General features: G+C 49.6%; 3 protein-coding genes across 5 annotated transcripts in view; 2 read left to right on the top strand and 1 right to left on the bottom strand.

Annotated features, from left to right (window-relative positions):
- Positions 1–22431, bottom strand: part of LOC116957260 (uncharacterized) — a 104848-nt gene that overhangs the window by 45966 nt on the left and 36451 nt on the right. The gene's annotated exons all lie outside the window — the stretch shown is intronic.
- On the top strand, positions 1314–7718 carry LOC142906784 (uncharacterized). 2 transcript variants are annotated; one of them, XM_076055269.1, is made up of 3 exons: positions 1314–1396; positions 1731–1793; positions 5535–7718. In XM_076055269.1, exon 3 carries the CDS (start codon positions 5563–5565, stop codon positions 7036–7038), a length of 1476 nt encoding a protein of 491 aa, XP_075911384.1. In that variant the 5' UTR covers positions 1314–1396; positions 1731–1793; positions 5535–5562; the 3' UTR covers positions 7039–7718. The 2 variants fall into 2 exon arrangements, with proteins under 2 accessions (XP_075911384.1, XP_075911383.1); XM_076055268.1 differs by lacking the exon at positions 1314–1396 and having other exon boundaries at positions 1421–1793.
- LOC116957266 (uncharacterized) lies at positions 11561–17398 on the top strand. Of its 2 annotated transcripts, XM_076055575.1 has the most exons (4): positions 11561–11731; positions 13962–14024; positions 14302–14428; positions 15122–17398. In XM_076055575.1, exon 4 carries the CDS (start codon positions 15132–15134, stop codon positions 16158–16160), a length of 1029 nt encoding a protein of 342 aa, XP_075911690.1. In that variant the 5' UTR covers positions 11561–11731; positions 13962–14024; positions 14302–14428; positions 15122–15131; the 3' UTR covers positions 16161–17398. The 2 variants fall into 2 exon arrangements, with proteins under 2 accessions (XP_075911690.1, XP_075911689.1); XM_076055574.1 differs by lacking the exon at positions 14302–14428 and having other exon boundaries at positions 11577–11731.

Below are 22431 nucleotides of genomic sequence, written 5' to 3' on the forward strand. Positions count from 1 at the left end.
AGGAGCGGCTGGTATCTGTGGAGCTGTGGGCTGGGTACATCTGTCAGCAGGAGCGAAAGACAATGAAGCTCCCAAGCATTCACTACGTTACCAACATCATATTTGCACTCATAAATCGCTTGCCTAATTGCCTCGGCAACTCGGTGTTTCGTATCGAATCTCATCTCAAACAAGCGAAGGACCCCCCCCCCCCCCAAGTGGCAGCTGCCCCTGTGTGGCACAAGGTGGCCCTGCACCGGCCTGCACGTGGAAATGAGTCTGTCGGTAGGGGGCGATCATTGACGCGCCATCTCCGTTGTGTAGTTTCTGGATAATGTTTGGAATTACCCCAATTTTGACCCTGACACAAATATGCAATGACCTGCGCGTTGTGAATGACAAAACGCTATGTTTTACAGCTGCCGTTAAGCAGACTGTGCATATTTTGGTGACTGTTACTGGGGTAGCCAGGTCTGTCTGTCGGTGTTGAACCTTGAATCTCTGCAATAAATAGAGAATGCGCTACCGTATTCTTGGTTCTTTCGGTAAAGTTATGTAAATTGAAAATATTTTTTTTTGGAAAATAATAAATTGATGAAAAAATGCCATTGGTCGACTGACTTAGATGACTGGGCCCCCCACAGTGTGTACACACACACAGTGTACACACACACAGTGTACACACACACAGTGTACACACACACAGTGTACACACACACAGTGTACACACACACAGTGTACACACACACAGTGTACACACACACAGTGTACACACACACAGTGTACACACACACAGTGTACACACACACAGTGTGTACGTACAGACACTATGTGTGTACGTACACACACACAGTGTACGTACACACACAGTGTGTACACACACAGAGTGTACACACACACAGTGTACACACACAGTGTACACACACACAGTTGTTGCTGAGCTCACACACCCAAGGGGTCTCTAATCAAGGGAGGGAGCAAGGAAAATGTATCTAAATCAACTTAAACTCCAACCCCGCTCTGTGACGTCACCACTCAGCATTACCTCATCGGCGTGAAACGCCAGGGGGAGGTGTACCTCGCTAGTGACGTCATGTCACCAAGGTATTCATCCCACCCGGTCCACTGCGCCCTTGAGCGTGACGTCACCTCTGCCTGGGTCACTATCATTACCTGTTCAAGTAGAATCCTTGTTTGGGCAAAGCTACTCCCGGTGACTGGCGGCTCATTAACATAATATATTCATGAAAGCCATCGCGAGTTTATTGCGACGAGTTCGGCACCCACGCCCACAGAGCCGCTCATTGTGGGAGGGGAGTGTTTTGTACCCCGCAATGGACGTCATGTCAACTCCTGCTGCTGCGTGACGTCACGAAGTAACAGGAAGCTGCTGCTCCGCCGTGCACTGAAATCCGAGGTGCGAAATTCTCATCGCGGTTGTGGTGGTGGTTGTTGTTGTGGTGGTTGTTGTGGTGGTGATTGTTGTTTTTGTTTACCGAGGTAAAGCCTCGCTCTCTCTCTCGTAGGGATGTCAATTGAGTAGCAGCGAGCATGGAAGCGATGTCCAGGTTTGAACTTTACAGCACGGGGCCTAGCCTAGGCACGCGGGGCCTTGCCTCCTGCCCTCGCCTGATTGCGTTTGCTTCAATTCTCTTGCTTAAGTTTAATTTGTCTTCACACGGCTCGCCACTTTGTCACTTTGTTTTACTTTTACATATTCACGCAGTTTTGATTTCATTCTTTTTTACCAGGCCAAGCCCGCTTGAGCTGCTGTACCGCTTTTGTTTTCAGACGCAACCTGCCCACAACACAAGGTGGGGCTCGTCAACAGTGTGGCGGTGTTCACTCTTGACGCGTGGTGGTGTTCACTCTAGACGCGTGGCGGTGTTCACTCTAGACCAGTGGTTCTTAACCTTGTTGGAGGTACCGAACCCCACCAGTTTCATATGCGCATTCACCGAACCCCTCTTTAGTGAAAAATAAAATGTGATTTTTTTTCAAATTCAAGACATAGATATGTTTTTTACTGGTACACAAAATGAGCCGTGCATGAACATTACCTTGTTCAAAGAATAAAACCAACACAATGCATAAACTCACAACAAATTACATACCTGGAAATCAATGTGACTTCTGCTGTTGCCTTTGAGAGATCAGTTCAGATATGCGTGGCTTCACCTTGGCAAGTGCCACTCTCATGTCATTTTCACAGCAAAGTCTGTTCCTTTTCTTCGTTTTTATGTCCAGCATCCTCGAAAAGGATTGCTCACAAAGATATGTTGTAACAAATGGTATAAAAAAATCCAGGGCTTTCTTAGCAATAACTGGATACTTGTTCATTTGTCGACACCAAAACGTTGAGAGCGTTGTTGTTCTGAAGAGTTGCTGTTGAACCTGGCTCTGCTGAATTTCAATAATTTCGTCGAGGAATTCATCATTGACATCTGCTGTTTCAACAGCAAACGTGAACGGCTGTCTCACCCATGCTGGATATGACTCTCTTGTAGGGAAATATCCGTCGAGAGACTTTGCAAGCTCATCTAAGTGCGTGGCAATTGTTTGCTTCAGTTCCGTGGATACAGAAATATCTCCGATTCCAGACACATCTTCGATCTTACTTGCACAGTCGTCCAGAAGCGGGAAGTTTGCGAAGTTATTGTTCTCTGTTCGTCGTTTCCATAACGGTAGCTTTTTTTGAAAAGCCTGCAGGTGTTCTTCCGCTTGCATGATATTGACTCCACCACCCTGCATCTGCTGATTGAGATGATTGAGAGCTGCGGATATATCAGCCATGTACGCTAAAATGAGAATGAACTCAGGATTTTTGAAGCAATCTGCATGGCAGTGTTGGTGCTCTTGCAAAAACAGGGCTAATTCCACACGCATGGCAAAAACACGATTCAGCACCTGTCCCCGGGATAACCACCGAATATTAGAATGGAGCAGAAGTACCTCAAATTCAGAGCCCATTTCTTTACACAGCTCACTGAAGATGCGGTGCCTCAGCACTTTTTCGCACATAGTTCACACATTCCACCACAGTTTTTAATACGTCTGCCATTTTTGGAGGTAAGGTTTTTGTTGCCAACGCATGCCTGTGCAGAATACAATGCGTCACAATGATGTGTGGTGCATCGGCCTTTACTAGCGCACCAAAACCAGACTTTCTTCCCAGCATGACTGGAGCTCCGTCCGTACAAACTGCAAAAACCATATCCCATGAAAGATTGTTGTCTCTGAAGAAGTCATCCACAAGCTTCTTCACATCGGCTGCCTTCGTTGTTGTTGTTGTAAGAGGCTTACAAAATAAAAACTCTTCTTTTATCATGTCGTCTTTCACATAGCGTACAAAAACAGCAAGCTGGCTTAGATCAGAAACGTCTGTGGTTTCGTCGAGTTGAAGGCTGAATTTTGCCAGGCTTGAAATCAGATCCGCGACTACTTGAGCCAAGATGTCTTTACTCATGTCTTCTATTCTGTCACTGACGGTGTCATTTGAAAGGGGAATTTGGGATAATTTACCTTCGGCCGCTGTTCCGAGTATCAGATTCGCCATCTTTAATGCAGCTGGTCTCACAAGTGTTTCACCAATGGTGTGTGGCTTGCCCTGCTTTGCGATCAGGTAAGCAACTTCGTACGATGCTGTCAGGATCGGTTTGTTAACAGGTACAAATCCAAGAGCAGGCAGAGTGGCCCTTTCATCGAATCTGGCTCTCTTCACCCTGAATTCAGCAAGTGTTGTGTTCTTGTATTCCCCGTCTCCATGCAGCTTCAAGAAGTGTTCCTTTAGTTTTGCCGGTGCAAGACTAGAGTTGCTCAACTTGGCGTTGCAAATCATGCAGATAGGACGCTCACTCCCATCACGTTCCGTGATACATGAGAATCCATGTTGTACATATTCGTCCGACCACTTTCTTCTTTTGCCCGACATAGTATGGATAAAATATTAAAGAAATCACACGACGTACGACAACAACAGTCACACGTTGACTACTGAGTACGCACCAAATTCCCCGCAGCGCTGATTGGCCAAGCAGTGTAGCATGATCATCTGCAGCCAGTGATGGCCAAGCGGGCCGTGTGTGTCATCACAAATTTACACAATAATTCAAGTGTGTCCGGACCTCCGTGGCGGGGGCTCTGCCGAACCCCTGAGATCGACTCACCGAACCCCTGGGGTTCGATCGAACCCAGGTTAAGAACCACTGCTCTAGACGCGTGGCGGTGTTCACTCTTGACACGTGGCGGTGGTCACTCTAGACGCGTGGCGGTGTTCACTCTAGATGCGTGGCGGTGTTCACTCTGGACGTGTGGCGGTGTTCACTCTAGACGCGTGGCGGTGTTCACTCTAGACACGTGGCGGTGTTCACTCTAGACGCGTGGCGGTGTTCACTCTAGACGCGTGGCGGTGTTCACTCTTGACACGTGGTGGTGTTCACTCTAGACGCGTGGCGGTGTTCACTCTAGACGCGTGGCAGTGTTCACTCTGGGCGCGTGGCGGTGTTCACTCTAGACGCGTGGCGGTGTTCACTCTAGACGCTTGGTGCTGTTCACTCTGGATGCGCGGCGGTGTTCACTCTGGACGCGCGGCGGTGTTCACTCTGGGTGCCTTGCGGTGTTCACTCTGGGCGCGTGACGGTGTTCACTCTGGACGCGTGGCGGTGTTCACTCTCTACATGTGGAGGGGAAACCCGGGGATCGGGAGGGAAATCCACGCGACCACGGGGAGAGAGAGAGAGACACGCAGCCTCGGCTGTGTTGATTGATCCTCAATGAATTACTTGGTGGAATGAGGAACTATTAATTCTGAGCAGGTGAACGTGGCCAGGCGTGAGTCTGGACACACCACCACCTGTGAACCATGCCAGTGCGTGACAGTGGTGGAGCCAGTGGGGTTGGGGTGGCACGTGCCCCCCCAACAGTCCGATCGAAGGGGTTGCCCCCCCTAACTGAAAATCCTGGCTCCACCTCTGAGTGTGTGACAGTGTCAAGTTTGTATTTGCAGTAAAGTCTATTAACCCTATTGAGCACGGGTCTTATATCAAAACAGTTTATTTTAGTTTTTTCTCTGCAACTCTTTGTAAGAATGGAGTCAGGAAGTTATCACAGCACACGTGCAGCTGAAGTCGGAACTGTTCATCCCAGCATTCAAGGACATCTGTGCCTGGGTTCACACCTCTAAGTTGCGATTTAACATTCATTTATGCATTTCGGCATAACACAAATAGTATTATTTTCAACACCTTTGCTATGTCAGCTGAATTTAGCTTTCATAAATATTCCTTTTGAAGCCAGACATCCGAAATTGTGTGCTCGGAGTTTTGTGTTAACATTCATTTTGAAGATACCAGGGCTTCCAGGCACGTTTATAACCATTTGCCCTCTTATTGTGTGCCATAACAGCCCGTGTGATGAATTTGGGACACTTTTTCACTATAACATGAATATATGAAGAAGTATAGACGTGTTAGTCACGTGTTACTGTGTGTATGCATTCCTCTGTGCATCGATACTGACGTGTAGATGGTGTTTATATTCTTTTTTTCTGTCTGCAGCTGTCGCTTCCTCTGCAGTATTTGTCTGATGGAGCAAAGGCACTCGGCGCGGCTCGGTGCAAAAAGGCAACAATGCGACCGGCGTGCATACAGCACGGATCGTACTGGAAATTTGACACGGCACCAGAGAACACGCACAGGAGAGAAACCCTTCAAGTGCAGTGTGTGTGGGAAGGCATTTGCACATTCATCTGCTCTTGTAACACACCAGAGAACACACACAGGAAAGAAACCCTTCAAGTGCAGTGCGTGTGGGAAGGCGTTTGCACAGTCACCACATCTTCAAGTACACCAGAGAACACACACGGGAGAGAAACCCTTCAAGTGCAGTGCGTGTGGGAAGGCGTTTGCACAGTCACCACATCTTCAAGTACACCAGAGAACACACACGGGAGAGAAACCCTTCAAGTGCAGTGTGTGTGGGAAGGCGTTTGCACATTCATCTGCTCTTGTAACACACCAGAGAACACATACGGGAAAGAAACCCTTCAAGTGCAGTGTGTGTCCGAAGGCGTTTGCACAGTCACCACATCTTCAAGCACACCGGAGAACTCACACGGGAGAGAAACCCTTCAAGTGCAGTGTGTGTGGAAAGGCGTTTACAGATTCATCTGCTCTTGTAACACACCAGAGAACACACACGGGAGAGAAACCCTTCAAGTGCAGTGTGTGTGGGAAGGCGTTTTCACAGTCACCAAATCTTGTAAAACACCAGAGAACACACACGGGAGAGAAGCCCTTCAAGTGCAGTGTGTGTGGGAAGGCGTTTACATGTTCATCTGTTCTTATAACACACCAGAGTACACACACAGGAGATAAACCCTTCAAGTGCAGTGTGTGTGGGAAGGCGTTTGCACGTTCATCTGTTCTTATAACACACCAGAGTACACACACAGGAGATACACCCTTCAAGTGCAGTGTGTGTGGGAAGGCGTTTGCACATTCATCTACTCTTAAAAAACACCAGAGAACACACACAGGAGAGAAACCCTTCAAGTGCAGTGTGTGTGGGACGGCGTTTACACTTTCATCAAATCTTCATGTACACCAGAGAACACACATGGGAGAGAAACCCTTCAAGTGCAGTGTGTGTGGGAAGGCGTTTGCACAGTCACCACATCTTCAAAGACACCAGAGAACTCACAAGCATCAGAAGACCCACAAGGAGTGGAGTCTGAAATCAGCTTGTGGAAGTCAAAGTGGCGCAATGAGCCCATCCCTCATGAAACAAGAACCGGAAGAAAATCCAAGCTTGGACACTTTTAAAGGTATCGAGGTGAAATATGAAGAAGTGATGGTGAAGAGCGAAGAAGTGAAGGTAAAATGTGAAGATGATTCAACTCCAAAGTCGGACCGACACATTAATGGAGGAAACGTGAAGCAGGAGGAGAATTCTGACTGTGAGGCAGAGCGAGGCAATTCTCAGCAGTTTGTGGAAGTGGAGGTGTGGTTGGACTTCCTCCGAGACAATACAAAGTCAATTGGAGACCCGTTAGATGTGTAAGCTTGAGACGATGTCGCTCCAATAGATGCACCTTTGTCACAGGCCTTTAATGACAACAATGAAGTTGAACACTCAATTCCTAGGTTCAACCTGCAGGGTAAGAGCGGCCAGTCTTTGTGGACCTGTGGGTTGGGTAGATCTCTAACCATGAGCGAGAGTCAATAAGCTCCCAAGCATTCACAAGGTTCTAATTATTCCAATTATATGGTGGTTGCTTAATCGCCTCTGGCAATTCGGAGTTTTGTATCGTATCTTGTCTCAAACACTCGAAGAGCATCCCCAAATAGCACCTGCCCCTGTGTGGCACAAGGTGGTGGCCCTGCACTGGCCTGCATGTGGACAAGAGCCTGTCAGTAGGGGGTGATGGTTGATGTGGCATCTTGGTTGTGTAGTTTATAGGTAATGTTTAGAATTTGATACATTTTGACCCAGACGCCAGCATGCAATGGCCAACTCGTTTTGGCGCAATAGTATGTTGTACATACACTGTTAAGCAGACGGTGCATATTTTTTTAAAATAGCTTCTTGTTAATGCGATGTAACCTTACTCATTGGTTTTTTCGGTAAAGTCACATGTAGAAATACAATAAAATTATATTAAAACAAAACAATCACGACGTTTAGATCACAACACAAGCGATCTTCATCAGTTGTCAAGGACAAATCATGGCAAGAACAAATCATGGAGGTAAAAAGATGAGAGACGAGAATTTAACAAACCTAAAAAACATGTGAAGCATAACCAGTCAGGCCAACAACACAGACACTTCCTGGCGGACCATGAATTTCAGGAGTGTTAAATTTCGTGTTCAACTTCTGGATTGCATAAACCAGCATAGACAGAGTGAAAATACGAGGTACATGGTCAGTAGGAAAGACGGAGAGGCAAGGAGAGAGAGAGGTGAACAGAAGCTTAAATAGGAAATAAGGTTGGGGGGGGGGAGCAAAAGGAGAGTTGCAGCTCATCTTGCGGCAGCTCAAAACAGCACATCTTGCATATACACAAGCGGGGGGGGGGGGTGGGAACAGGCTTGGGGTGCACCTGTAATTCAATTTTGTTCATATGCCTGTCAATAATTTAGAATTAATACTTGTATGATTGTGTGCATACATGTAACATTTTGTGTAAAAGGGTCAAACATTGAATAAGTGATGTTAAGACAAAGTGTGTGTTTTGGAAGTAACCTGTACAGATAACTCAGGTGAGACTCATTGTTCTTGTGATACAGGTCAAAGGGTATTTTATGTTTCAGGAAGCTTCTCTGGAGCAACTCATTGTCTTTGAAATAGGGAGCACACTCGGATCATTCATCAGTTACAAGGCATACCACTCAAAAGTTACACGTAGAGGAGATACATTCTCTACAAAACGAATTATAATTTTGTATTACGTGTTGATGTAGATTTTCTCGAATTAGGACAAGAAATGGTCCTTGCTGATTAACGTCTGGATGTTCACAACCATGGCTTGAAGCAAGCCAGATCGCCTGCGGTGCCCCTCACAACCATTTACGGCCTGGGGCCAGGAAAGTCACGAAAAAATTGCACACGAACGACGCCTCTACGCAAGCTCCCGATGCTCCGTTTTGAAGTTTTAAAATGAAACAACTTTGAATTGTATTATTTTGAATTAGATAATTGTATTTCTTCATTAAAAGCTTATTAATTGAAAACGATATTTCGTGTGAATTTTCTCGCGTCATTAAGTAGATGGCTTTGCCGGTGGTTTGGTTCGATGCGGACTTTCACCTGGTTGGGATCGCGGGATCGAGATGAGGCGACACAGAGCTGGCCGTGCGAGAAGACCGCCGTCCGCAAATTGATTCCAATGCGATCGAACGTCTGTCCCTGCGCCTCCATCGTTCATGCAGGGGATGCGTAGGTTTGCAGCGCCCCCTGCATGAATACGACGGAACGTGCAGCGTTAGTCACGAAGTTGTGCGTAAGCGCCACAACAAGGCGCTGTAAGCTGACCTGCCACCACGTTCACGGGTCAACAGGGGGCAGCCGAGAGAGAGAGTGAGGTGTGTACGGGTCGACCAAAGTAAACCCCCGCCCCCCCCCCCGTGACCGGAGAATAACATCCCTGACCCCCCACCCGTCTCTAAGGCCCCTTAAGATAAGACCTTCCAGAAGGTTTTGGGAGCAGGGGGGGGGGGGTTCAGGAGGGGAGGGGTGACCCCAACCTGGACCGGCCGGGCAGTGTTCACCAACTCAAGCCTGAAGACATCCGAAGACCTGAAGACTGGACCAGCACCCAGGGACCCTCAACCGAGGCTCTTGTTAGAGCCGGGTTGTAGCGGACCAGAGGTGAGCTCCCGTACCCTGGCAGGGACGGGTCGTCCAGTCTTCCCTTAACGCCGGGCTAAGGGACCCGTGTGTAGCAGAGCCCGGAGTGTGCAGGCTGCGATAGAAGGGAGGCTGTCACTCGCGTAGAATATCAAGTGGAAGGGGCCGTACTCCTTCGTGGTACAGTAGTGTGTAGAGCCGAGTTCGAAAGAGTTGTTATAATAAACGCGTTGCCTCAACCAGACGTCTCCGTGTGGTTAGTTAAGGACACAACACTTATATAAAAGTATAGCCAGTGCGTTTTCAAAGTACCTTCGTTTTAGAGAAATTAATTTCGTGTGAGCACACCGCATTAAAACAATTCTCAGCTGAGCAGGGCGAGCCACGGGGGTGGGGGGTCACCTTATCTTTGCCACGTGCCGTAGCTCACGTGACTTCTGCCGCGACAATGTCTGGATGTTTTCGCCTGAGGACGACCGCTCGTGTTGCGATAGAAACGTCGTGATTTATTTTATTTTTTCTACCTGCGTGACTTCACTCAAAGAACCAAAGAGTATGAAAGACGTTTTGTCTGCTGATCTTGTTCATATCTGTCTACATTGATATCCCACATTGCTTACACGTACACACCACATACAATGAAATAAATAGAAACTGGAACGACTTCCGGGGATGGGCAAAGATTGAGGAATCTCTTTCAATGGAGCGAGTTAAGTTTGTTCGATTCAACATCTCTCTGTCCATCTGTGTCTCTGTTCCCCTCTGTGTCTCTCTCTCGCTGACTGTGTCTCTGTCATCTCTGTATCTTTCTTTCTGTCTTCCTCTTGTCTGTGTCTGTCCACCTTTCTCTTGTCAGTCTCTGTGTGTGTCTCTATCAGCGTCTTTCCAACCGTATTCAACTACTGTCAGTAGCAACATGCGCCAATTCAACTTTCATGGCCCACGACTGCATGCGACTCAAACTTGCTCCGAGTCTCTGTGTGTACGTTGAACTTATTTCGCACCATACGTAGCGAACGATGCTAATCTGTTGGTCTCTGTGTGAGTCTCTGTGTGTATCTGGAACTTCTTTTGCACTGTACGTAGCTGAACCTGCACAGGAGGAGCGGCTGGTATCTGTGGAGCTGTGGGCTGGGTACATCTGTCAGCAGGAGCGAGAGACAATGAAGCTCCCAAGCATTCACTACGTTACCAACATCATATTTGCACTCATAAATCGCTTGCCTAATTGCCTCGGCAACTCAGTGTTTCGTATCGAATCTCATCTCAAACAAGCGAAGGACCCCCCCCCCCACCCAAGTGGCAGCTGCCCCTGTGTGGCACAAGGTGGCCCTGCACCGGCCTGCACGTGGACATGAGTCTGTCGGTAGGGGGCGATCATTGAAGCGCCATCTCCGTTGTGTAGTTTCTGGATGTTTGGAATTACCCCAATTTTGACCCTGACACAAATATGCAATGACCTGCGCGTTGTGAATGACACAACGCTATGTTTTATAGCTGCCGTTAAGCAGACTGTGCATATTTTGGTGAATGTTACTGGGGTAGCCAGGTCTGTCTGTCGGTGTTGAACCTTGAATCTCTGCAATAAATAGAGAATGTGCTACCGTATTCTTGGTTCTTTCGGTAAAGTTACGTAAATTGAAAACAAATTTTTTGGGAAAATAATAAATTGATGAATAAATGCCATTGGTCGACTGACTTAGATGACTGGGCCCCCCACAGTGTGTACGTGTACACACAGTGTGTGTACACGTACACACTGTGTGTGTACACTGTGTGTGTTTGCACTGTGTGTGTGTACAAAGTGTGTACACACACACAGTGTACACACACAGTGAGAAGTACACACACACAGTGTACACACACAGTGTGCACACATACAGTGTACACACACACACAGTGTACACGTACACACAGTGTACACACACACACAGTTGTGGCTGAGCTCACACACCTAAGGGGTCTCTGATCAAGGGAGGGAGCAAGGGAAAATGAATCTAAATCAACTTAAACTCCAACCCCGCTCTGTGACGTCACCACTCAGCATTACCTCATCGGCGTGTAACGCCAGGGGGAGGTGTACCTCGCTAGTGACGTCATGTCACGAAGGTATTCATCCCACCCGGTCCACTGCGCCCTTGAGCGTGACGTCATCTCTGCCTGGGTCACTGCCCTTACCTATTGGGCAAAGCTACTCCCGGTGACTGGCGGCTCATTAACATAATATATTCATGAAAGCCGTCGCGAGTTTATTGCGACGAGTTCGGCACCCACGCCCACAGAGCCGCTCATCGTGGGAGGGGAGTGTTTTGTACCCCGCAAGTGACGTCATGTCAACTCCTGCTGCTGCGTGACGTCACGAAGTAACAGGAAGCTTCTGCTCCGCCGTGCACTGAAATCCGAGGTGAGACATTCTCATCGCGGTTGTGGTTGTGGTGGTTGTGGTGGTTGTTGTTGTGGTGGTTATTGTTTACCGAGGTAGAGCCTCGCTCTCTCTCGTAGGGATGTCAATTGAGTAGCAGCGAGCATGGAAGCGATGTCCAGGTTGGAAATTTACAGCACGGGGCCTAGCCACGCGGGGCCTTGCCTCCTGCCCTCGCCTGATCGCGTTTGCTTTAATTCTCTCGCTTAAGTTTAATTTGTCTTCACTCGGCTCGCCACTTTGTCACTTTGTTTTACTTGTTGTGGTGGTTGTTGTGGTGGTGGTTGTTGTTGTGGTGGTGGTTGTTGTGGTTGTGGTGGTTGTTGTGGTGGTTGTTGTGGTGGTTGTGGTTGTGGCGGTGGTTGTGGCGGTGGTTGTTGTGGTGGTGGTTGTGGTGGTGGTTGTTGTGGTAGTTGTGGTGGTGGTTGTTGTGGTGGTGGTGGTTGTGGTGGTGGTTTAGTTTTCATAGTTTTCATTTATTTGGTATAGCCCTGTGAGCCATTTCGGCTCTTGAATCGGGTGCAACTGCAACAAACAAAAAAGCAAAAACATGAACAAGGAAACATCTTAAAGTGACTATGTGACTGTGCAAACTGAAAATCCAGAAAAAAATATCAAAATATTCCTGAAATAGCACCGTATACCAACGCTGTGTGCAAAAATCCCAGTGGGATGCAAGTCAAACAACAACAAGAAAACTTAGATTAAGGCCATCAGTCTAACTCCGTACTACAATAGACAAAAACGAGGCCAAACCAAAAAACTTTTAGTAATCACCAAAATAAAGCCATAAATGCAATGTAACAGTGATCATAGGAACTGTGACCAAATTTTTAACAATAAACTACATAAATAACATGTAACGCCAAACCCTAGAGCCACAGCTGGCTGCATGAGTCACTCCACAAACAACAGGAGCATCAGTCGGAGTATCACATTTTTCAATGCACCTTTAAGATCAGCACACTAAATCAAATACAGATAATACTTTGCAGTGGTCGTCCGGAGCAAAACATTTTATTTTATTTTAGGCCACTGAGTAGCAGTGGCAGCTAGAGGTGTACAACTCCTCTAGAGCAGTTTTAAGTGAAGATCTCATAGGTAGTGATTCAAGTTGCAGTTTATTGGCAATAGTGGTGGTGGTTGTGGTGGTGGTTGTTGTGGTGGTGGTTGTTGTGGTGGTGTTTGTTGTGGTGGTTGTTTTGGTGGTGGTTGTTGTGGTGGTAGTTGTGGTGGTGGTTGTTTACTGGTGTAGAGCCTCGCTCTCTCTCGTAGGGATGTCAATTGAGTAGCAGCGAGCATGGAAGCGATGTCCAGGTTGGAACTTTACAGCACGGGGCCTAGCCACGCGGGGCCTTGCCTCCTGCCCTCGCCTGATCGTGTTTTCTTCAATTCTCTAGCTTAAGTTTAATTTGTATTCACACGGCTCACCACTTTGTCACTTTGTTTTACTTGTTGTGGTGATTATTTTGGTGGTAGTTGTTGTGGTGGTTATTGTGGTGGTTGTTATGGTGGTGGTTGTTGTGGTGGTGGTTGTTGTGGTGGTTGTTTTGGTTGTGGTGGTTGTGGTGGTTGTAGTGTTGGTGGTGGTTGTGGTGGTGGTGGTTGTTTACCGAGGTAGAGCCTCGCTCTCTCTCGTAGGGATGCCAATTGAGTAGCAGCGAGCATGGAAGCGATGTCCAGGTTGGAACTTTACAGCACGGGGCCTAGCCACGCGGGGCCTTGCCTCCTGCCCTCGCCTGATCGTGTTTTCTTCAATTCTCTAGCTTAAGTTTAATTTGTATTCACACGGCTCGCCACTTTGTCACTTTGTTTTACTTGTTGTGGTGATTATTTTGGTGGTAGTTGTTGTGGTGGTTATTGTGGTGGTGGTTGTTGTGGTGGTGGTTGTGGTGGTTGTTTTGGTTGTGGTGGTTGTGGTGGTTGTAGTGTTGGTGGTGGTTGTGGTGGTGGTGGTTGTTTACCGAGGTAGAGCCTCGCTCTCTCTCGTAGGGATGTCAATTGAGTAGCAGCAAGCATGGAAGCGATGTCCAGGTTGGAACTTTACAGCGCGGGGCCTAGTCACGCGGGGCCTTGCCTCCTGCCCTCGCCTGATCGCGTTTGCTTCAATTCTCTCGCTTAAGTTTAATTTGTCTTCACACGGTTCGCCACTTTGTCACTTTGTTTTACTTTTAAATATTCACGCAGTTTTTATTTCGTTCTTTTTTACCAGGCCAAGCCCGCTTGAGCTGCTGTACCGCTTTTGTTTTCGGAAGCGACCTGCCCACAACACAAGGTGAGGCTCGTCAACAGCGTGGCGGTGTTCACTCTGGACGCGTGGCGGTGTTCACTCTGGACGCGTGGCGGTGTTCACTCTGGGTGCGTGGCGGTGTTCACTCTGGGCTCGTGGCGGTGTTCACTCTAGACGCGTGGCGGTGTTCACTCTAGACGCTTGGCGCTGTTCACTCTAGACGTGTGGCGGTGTTCACTCTAGACGCATGGTGGTGTTCACTCTAGACGCATGGCGGTGTTCACTCTAGACGTGTGGCGGTGTTCACTCTCTGCATGTGGAGTGGGGACAACCGGGGGATCTGGAGGGAAATCCACGCGGCCACAGGGAGAGAGAGACACGTAAACTCCAAATATACAGCAGGCGCCAGGGTCGGGATCCAACCCACCACTTCCTGTATGCCAGGAGAGGTAGTTAACATCTCACCACATGTAGAGAGAGACATGCAGCCTCGGCAATGTTGATTGATCTTCAATTAATTACTTGGTGGAGTAAGGAAGCATTAATACTGAGAGGATGAAGGTGGCCAGGCATGCGTCTGGACACACCACCAACTGTTTACCATGCCAGTGTGTGACAGGGTCAAGTTTGTATTTGCAGTAAAGTCTATTAACTCTATTTAGCATGGAGGTTATATCAAAACAATAGTTTATTTTTGTTTTCCTTCAAGGACATCTGTGCCTGGCTTCACACCTCTAAGTTGCGATTTAACATTAATTTATGCATTTCTGCATAACACAAATAGTATTATTTTCCACACCCTTTGCTATGTCAGCTGAATTTAGCTTTCATAAATGTTCCTTTTGAAGCCAGACATCCGAAATTGTGTGCTCGGAGTTTTGGGTTAACATTCATTTTGAAGATACGAGGGCTTCCAGGCACGTTTATGACCATTTGCCCTCTCATTGTGTGCCATAACAGCCCGTTTGATGAATGTGGGACACTTTTTCACTATAAAATGAACATATGAATAAGTATAGACATGTAAGTCACGTGTGACTGTGTGTATGCATTCCTCTGTACATCGATACTGACGTGTAGATGGTGTGGATATAATTTTTTTCTGTCTGCAGCTGACGCTTCCTCTGTCGCTTCCTCTACAGAATTTATCTGATGGAGAAAAGGCACTGGGCGCAGCTCGGTGCAACAAGGCGACAATGCGACCGGTGTGCATTCAGCACGGATCGTCCTGACCGTTTGAGACGGCACCAGAGAACTCACACAGGAGAGAAACCCTTCAAGTGCAGTGTGTGTGAGAAGGCGTTTTCACAGTCACCAAATCTTCATGTACACCAGAGAACACACACGGGATATAAACCCTTCAAGTGCAGTGCGTGTGGGAAGACGTTTACACTTTCTGCAAATCTTCAAAGACACCAGAGAACTCACACAGGAGAGAAACCCTTCAAGTGCAGTGTGTGTGGGAAGGCGTTTGCACAGTCATCTGCTCTCGTAACACACCAGAGATCACACACGGGAGATAAACCCTTCAAGTGCAGTGTGTGTGGGAAGGCGTTTGCACGTTCATCACATCGTCATGTACACCAGAGAACACACACAGGAGAGAAACCCTTCAAGTGCAGTGTGTGTGGGAAGGCATTTACACGTTCACAAAGTCTTCATGTACACCAGAGAACACACACGGGAGAGAAACCCTTCAAGTGCAGTGTGTGTGGGAAGGCGTTTGCATATTCATCTTCGATTGTAAGACACCAGAGAACACACACGGTAGAGAAACCCTTCAGGTGCACTCCGTGCGGGATAGTGTTTGCACTTTCATCAAATCTTCATGTACACCAGACAACACACAAGCATCAGAAGATCCACAAGGAGTGGAGTCGGAAATCAGCTTGTGAAAGTCAAAGTGCCGCAATGAGCCCATCCCTCATGAAACAAGAACCGGAGGAAAATCCCAGCTTGGACACTTTTAAAGGTATCGAGGTGAAATATGAAGTGGTGAAATGTGAAGAAGTGATGGTGAAGAGCGAAGAAGTGAAGGTAAAATGTGACGATTCAACTCCAAAATCGGACCTTCACATCGATGGAGGCAACGTGAAGCAGGAGGAGAATTCTGACTGTGAGGCAGAGCGAGGCAACTCCCAGCAGTTTGTGGAAGTGGAGGTGTGGGTGGACTTCCTCTGAGACAATACAAAGTCAAATGGAGACCCAGTAAATGTGTAAGCCAGAGACGATGTCGCTCCAATAGATGCACCTTTGTCACAGGCCTTTAATGACAAGAATGTGAAGTTGAACACTAAATTCCTAGGTGCAAATTGCAGGGGAAGAGCGGCCAGTCTTTGTGGATCTGTGGGTTGGGTAGATCTCTAACCAGGAGCGACAGCCAATAAGCTCCCAAGCATTCACTATGTTCTAATAATTGCATTTATATGGTGCTTGCTTAATCGCCTCTGGCAATTCAGAGTTTTGTATCGTATCTCGTCTCAAACACTCGAAGAGCATCCCCAAGTAGCAGCTGCCCCTGTGTGGCACAAGGTGGTGGCCCTGCTCCGGCCTGCATGTGGACAAGAGCCTGTCAGTAAGGGGTGATGGTTGATGTGGCATCTTCGTTGTGTAGTTAGTAGGTAATGTTTAGAATTTGCTCAATTTTGACCCAGACGCCAGCATCCAATGGCCTCATTTTAAATGGCGCAATAGTATGATGTACATACACTGTTAAACGTATTTTTTTTAAAATAGCTTCTTGTTAATGCGATGTGAACCTGATGCAGTATATTTCACTGCAGTAATTCGATTTTGTGAATATTCCTGTCAATAATTTAGAATGAATACTTGTCTGATTGTGTGCGTACATGTAACATTTTGTCTATAAGGGTCAAACATTGAATAAGTGATGTTAGGACAAAGTGTGTTTTGGAAGTAACCTGTACAGATAACTCAGGTGAGACTCATTGTTCTTGTGATACAGGTTAAAGGGTATTTTTGTATTTTCAGGAAGCATCTCCCTCTGGAGCAACTCATTGTCTTTTCAAGTAGGGAGCACACTCGGATCATTCATAAGTTAGAAGGCATACCACACAAAAGTTACATGTAGAGGAGATACATTCTCTACAACACGAATTATAATTTAGTTTTACGTGTTGGCGTAGATTTTGTCGAATTAAGACGAGAAATGGTCCTTGCTGATTAACGTCTGGATGTTCACAACCAATGCTTGAAGCAAGCCTGACTGCCTGCGGCGCCCCTCACAACCATTTACGGCCTTGGGCCAGGAAATTAACGAAAAAAATTGCACACGAACGACGCATTCACGCAAGCACCTGATGCTCTGATTTGAAGTTTGAAAATGAAACAACTTTGAATTGTATTATGTTTTGAATTATATAATTGTATTTCTTCATTAAAAGCTTATTCATTGAAAACGATATTTCGTGTGAATTTTCTCTCGTCTTTAAGTAGATGGCCTTGCCAGAGGTTCAGTTCGATGGGGACTTTCACCTGGTTGGGATCGCGGGATTGAGATGAGGCGACACAGAGCTGGCCGTGCGTGAAGACCGCCGTCCGCAGATTGATTACAACGCGATCGAACGTCTGTTCCTGCGCCTCCATCGTTCATGCAGGGGGTGCGTAGGTTTGCAGTGCCCCCTGCATGAAAACGACAGAACGTGCAGCGTTAGTCACGAAGTTGTGCGCAAGCGCCACAACAAGGCGGTGTGAGCTGACCTGCCACCACGTTTATGGGTCAACAGGAGGCATCCGAGAGAGAGAGCGAGGTGCGTAGGGGTCGACCAAAGTAAACCCCTGGCCCCTGTTGTATATGTGGGTTATGAAAATTTGAGCTTCCCGGCTAAGGTCTGGTTTGTACGCTCCACCATCCCATTCGCCTGGGGGTGGTATGCCGTAGTTTGGTCCTTCTGGATTCCGAACTCCCGGCACAGCGCCTGAAATAGCTCTGCCTCGAACTCACTACCCTGGTCAGTAATGACTCGTTCAGGGATCCCATGTTAAAGTACGTATTGTTCCACAAATGCTCTGGTGACCACAAGGGCCGTTTTATCTGGGATGACCACCGCCACTGGGTAGCGCGTGAAATACTCCACCGCCACGAGGATATACCGGTTGCCTCGGTGTAATCGTGGGAATGGCCCCTGTAGGTCGATCCCAACTAGCTGGTTCACCCGTCTGACACGGATCGGACTCAGGGACACCTGATACTGCACCGGTTTCTGCCCACACTGCTGACAAGCGCGGCAGCCCTGTACCCAGGTGGCCACATCTTGTGCCAGTTTGGGCTAGAGATACTGGCGACGCAGGGTCTCGCGAGTGCGCCGTTGCCCATCATGGCCCCCTAGCGGGTGATCATGCACCAACCGTAGCAGCTGGGGCCGCACCTGGGCGGGAACACAGATGCACCCTGGCTGCCCGGCTTCGGTTAGTTCCCGCACCACTCCGTTCTCTACACGCAACCGGGCATACAAACCACTCCAGGGTCCCTGCAGGGCGACCTTTTCCTCCCGCAGGGCCGCCTCCGCCGCCGCCAGGTCCGGGTCCCGCCGCTGGGCCTGTCTCAGCTGCTCGTGATCCAGGCCCGGGAACGCACAGCCGACGTCCTCTTGGATCTCACCGGGTGAGGCGGAGCGGCCCGTCGGGCCCCGGGATGTGGGCCCCGTGCCCGCCGGGCGGTCCACTGGGTCCCTGGCTCCTTCTGCAGGGACCTCCGTGGCACACACGGCACTTTCTCTCAGCGGAGGGGGGTTAGTCTCAGGGCGCTCCAGGGGGGCCGTTGCCTGTCGGCAGCGTCCCCCCGTGAAGTACGGGCAGGCCTCCTCCACCCTCGTCACGGCGCACACCGTGGGTCACCTTGACAAGGCGTCCGTTTTTGCGTGCGTCCGCCCTGCCCTGTACTCGATCTGCAGGTTATACTCCTGCAGCTGCATCAGCCACCGGGCCATCTGCCCCCCGCTGTTCCTTGAATGTGAGGAGAAACTGCAGAGCATAATGGTCAGTTCGCACGCGACATTTCCTGCCGTACAAATACGGCCGGAACTGCTTACACGTGAAAATCACGGCATACAGTTCCTGACGGGTCACGGAATAATTCAGCTTGGCACCGCTCAGGGTCCGGCTGGCGTATGCGATGACCCGCTCCGTCCCACCCTGCACCTATGACAACACCGCGCCCAGCCCACTGCTGCCGGCGTCAGTGTCCAAAATAAAATCGGTGGAAAAGTCAGGGAAAGCCAGGGTGGGGGGTATGGGCGAGGTGGTCCTCCGTCCACTGATAGGGGTTCCTAGTGGAAGTGAGTTGGGTGAGGGGGCATGCAATCTCGCCGAATCCCTTCACAAATCGACGACAATAAGTGGCTAGCCCCAAAAACGACCTGATCTCCGTCAGGTTCCTCAGTCTTGGCCATTCTACTACGGCGCGTACCTTCTCCTGGTCGGTGCGCACCCCTGCCTCACTGACGCGGTGTCCGAGGTACCCAACCTCGCGCTGCGCAATATGACACTTACGCGGCTTGAGCTTGAGATGGGCCGCTCGCAGTCGCTGGAACACCTCCCGTAACCTGGACCAGTGCTCAGACAGAGATCTGCTGAACACTATCACATCATCCAGGTAAATCAGGCACTGTTCCCACTGCAAGCCCCGCATCACCAACTCCATCAACCGCTGGAATGTCGCGGGCGCGTTGGTAAGTCCGAACGGGAGTACTCGAACCTCGAACAGCCCCATCGGGGTGGTAAATGCAGTTTTTGGCCGATCCTCCTCCGCCATCTCCACCTGCCAGTACCCGGACGCTAGATCGAGGGTGGAAAAGTGCCCGTGCCCCTGCGAGGCTGTCAAAGGTGTCATCGATGTGGGGTATGGGGAAGGCGTCGCTGAGGGTAACTGCGTTCAACTTTCGGTAATCAACGCAAAACTGGGTCGACCCGTCCTTTTTACTCATCAGCACTACCGGGGCAGACCAGGGGCTCGCTGAGGGCTGGATTATGTTTTCGCAGAGCAGATCCATGACTGCCTCTTTGATCTGGCCCCGTTCAGGTGCGCCCACTCGGTATGCGGGGAGTTTGATGGGTCGGGCGGCACCGATGTCAATTTGGTGCTTAACGAGGTCTGTCTGGCCCATGTCTGAATCGTGCTCACTGAACACGTCGGCGAACTCCCGCAACAACCCGCGCAGCCGATCGGCCTCCCCCTTAGGTAGATCCATCCGCCCAGGGTACAAGTAACGGGTCGAGAAGTGGGACGACCTCGGCTCGGGGAGTCGGGCCGACCCGCCAGGCCAGGTCCTGGTTGTCCTCGGGGCGGCCGGGGTCCTCAGCCCAGAGGGCAAACACCGAATCGTTAGAAGTGGCGCGCGTGCAGGGGGTGTACTGTGGCTACCGTGGTGCACCGTCGCAGCATTGCCGGGGTACTGTGTGGGTTAAACACCCGCATAAACAGTTGGCCCCCGTCCGCGTTTACCAGCGTGGCTGATCCCACCACTCCGTACCGCACTGCCAACTCCGGGTGAGGAGTCAGCATTACCTCGCCCGATGGTCGATGTGCGGGGTCAGTGGAGGGGGTTGCCATGGGCACCAGCATCTCGGCAAGCGGTCGGATGATGACGACCGACACCAGCATAGCGGCCACGGGTGTGAAGCGGAATCCGCTCCCCGCTGCCTTCCAAGGTGACGCATCGCTGGCGGGGCTGCACGTTGAGCCCCAACTTTTCCAGGAGGTCCGTACCTGCAATACAATCGTGGCACAACACACTCGAGACATAGAACTCCTGGGTGCACACCTGGTGTCCGAGACGGACCTCAAGGGTGACCCTCCCCAGCAGCCCCATCCCTGCTCTGCTTGCGGTGTGCAGCGCGCGATCCGGGGCCTGCAGGCGGCCCACGTCAACCCCGAGCACGCTGCAGTGTGTGGCGCTCACGAGTGAGGCCACCGCCCCCGTGTCCAACAGAATCCGGGTACGCCATCCGTTTACCTGTCCTTCCACCAGCGACGTGGCCCCCGTGATTCCCGCCACCAGCTCCCGTAGCCAGTCGCCAGAAGTCACCGTGTTCTTAGGTGCTGTTGCCGGAATCTGCGCGGAGGTCACTCGCTCACCAGTAGTCTCATTATCATAATATTTGTGTCGGGACCACGTCGATTGCACCCCTAGTTGGTCCACTCTCTAGGGGGCGTTGGAGTTGAACCCTGCCGCATGTCTTCCACGGGCAGTCTGAGGACAGTCTCTCATGAGATGCCCTCGACGGTCACACAGGTAACACGCCCGGGGGAGTGTGGTGGCCCCGTAGGAGGTCTTTGGTGGTGGTGTTCAAAGTCCAGTATATCCTGATGGAAACTCTCGCCTTGCTCCTCCGAGTACGCTTCCTTGTTCTCCTTGAATTTATCAAGATGCGCATCAAGGATATGGACTTTGAGGGGCATTCTACAGCCATTGTGCTGTAGTTCTTCACCAGAGTCTCAACCAGCTCCACGTAGTTTTCGACCTTGTGATTGCCCAGGAAGCCACGAACCACTGCGACAAAGCTGTTCCAAGCCGCTTTCTCCTTACTAGTGAGCTTCTTGGGGAATTTATTTCACTCCAGCATCATCTTTATCTATGGTCTGACGAAGACACTGGCTTTGACCTTTGCCTCAGGCAGCTTAGAGAAGAAGTCTTGAAGGTACTTGAACGCTGCCGACTCCTTATCTACAGCTCTGACAAATTGTTTCATAAGGCCCAATTTGATGTGCAGTGATGGCATCAGCACCTTCTGGGGGTACACCAGTGGCTCCCACTTGACGTTGTTCCTCCCCACAGAGAGCTTGGTCCGCTGTGGCCAGTCCTGCCTGTATTAGTGCGCCTTGGTGCCCCTACTGTCCCAAAGATAAAGATCGCAGGGAAACTTGGTGAAACCGCCTTGGAGACCCATCAGGAATTCCACTATTTTGAAGTCTCCGATGACCTTCCAGCTGTACTCATACTTCAAGGCGTCCAGCAACGTCTTGATGCTGTTGTAATCCTCTTTGAGGTGCACCGAGTGAGCCAGGGGAAGAGACGGGTACTTGTTACCATTATGGAGCAGCACGGCTTTGAGGCCCCTGGATGAGCTGTCAATGAAGAGGCACCACTCATTCTGGTTACAGGTGATTCCAATTGCCTCGAACAGACTTCACATTCTGGCAGAAGCAGAGCCCATCTTGACGGGTGAAGAAGCTGAAAAAAGGTTGGTGACGCTTCCTCTGATCTGCGACTTGCACACTCTCATCCAACTAGTTCCACTGCTTGAGCCTAGACGTCGAAAGCTCAGCATTGGACTTTGTGAGACCAAAATCTCTGAACAAGTCGTTGAGGTATTTCCGGTTGGGGTAGTATGGGTTTCTCTCGTCAGCTCCACCTCTGAAATTGTCATCTGGATCTACGTCTTCCTCGCTCTTTGACTTGGTGATCTCCTCAAAAGACGTCTGCGCTCTCTC

This window comes from Petromyzon marinus, chromosome 71, assembly GCF_048934315.1.
Source record: "Petromyzon marinus isolate PM22_M1 ecotype Great Lakes invasive population chromosome 71, UKy_Petmar_22M1.pri1.0, whole genome shotgun sequence".
Lineage (NCBI taxonomy): Eukaryota > Metazoa > Chordata > Hyperoartia > Petromyzontiformes > Petromyzontidae > Petromyzon > Petromyzon marinus.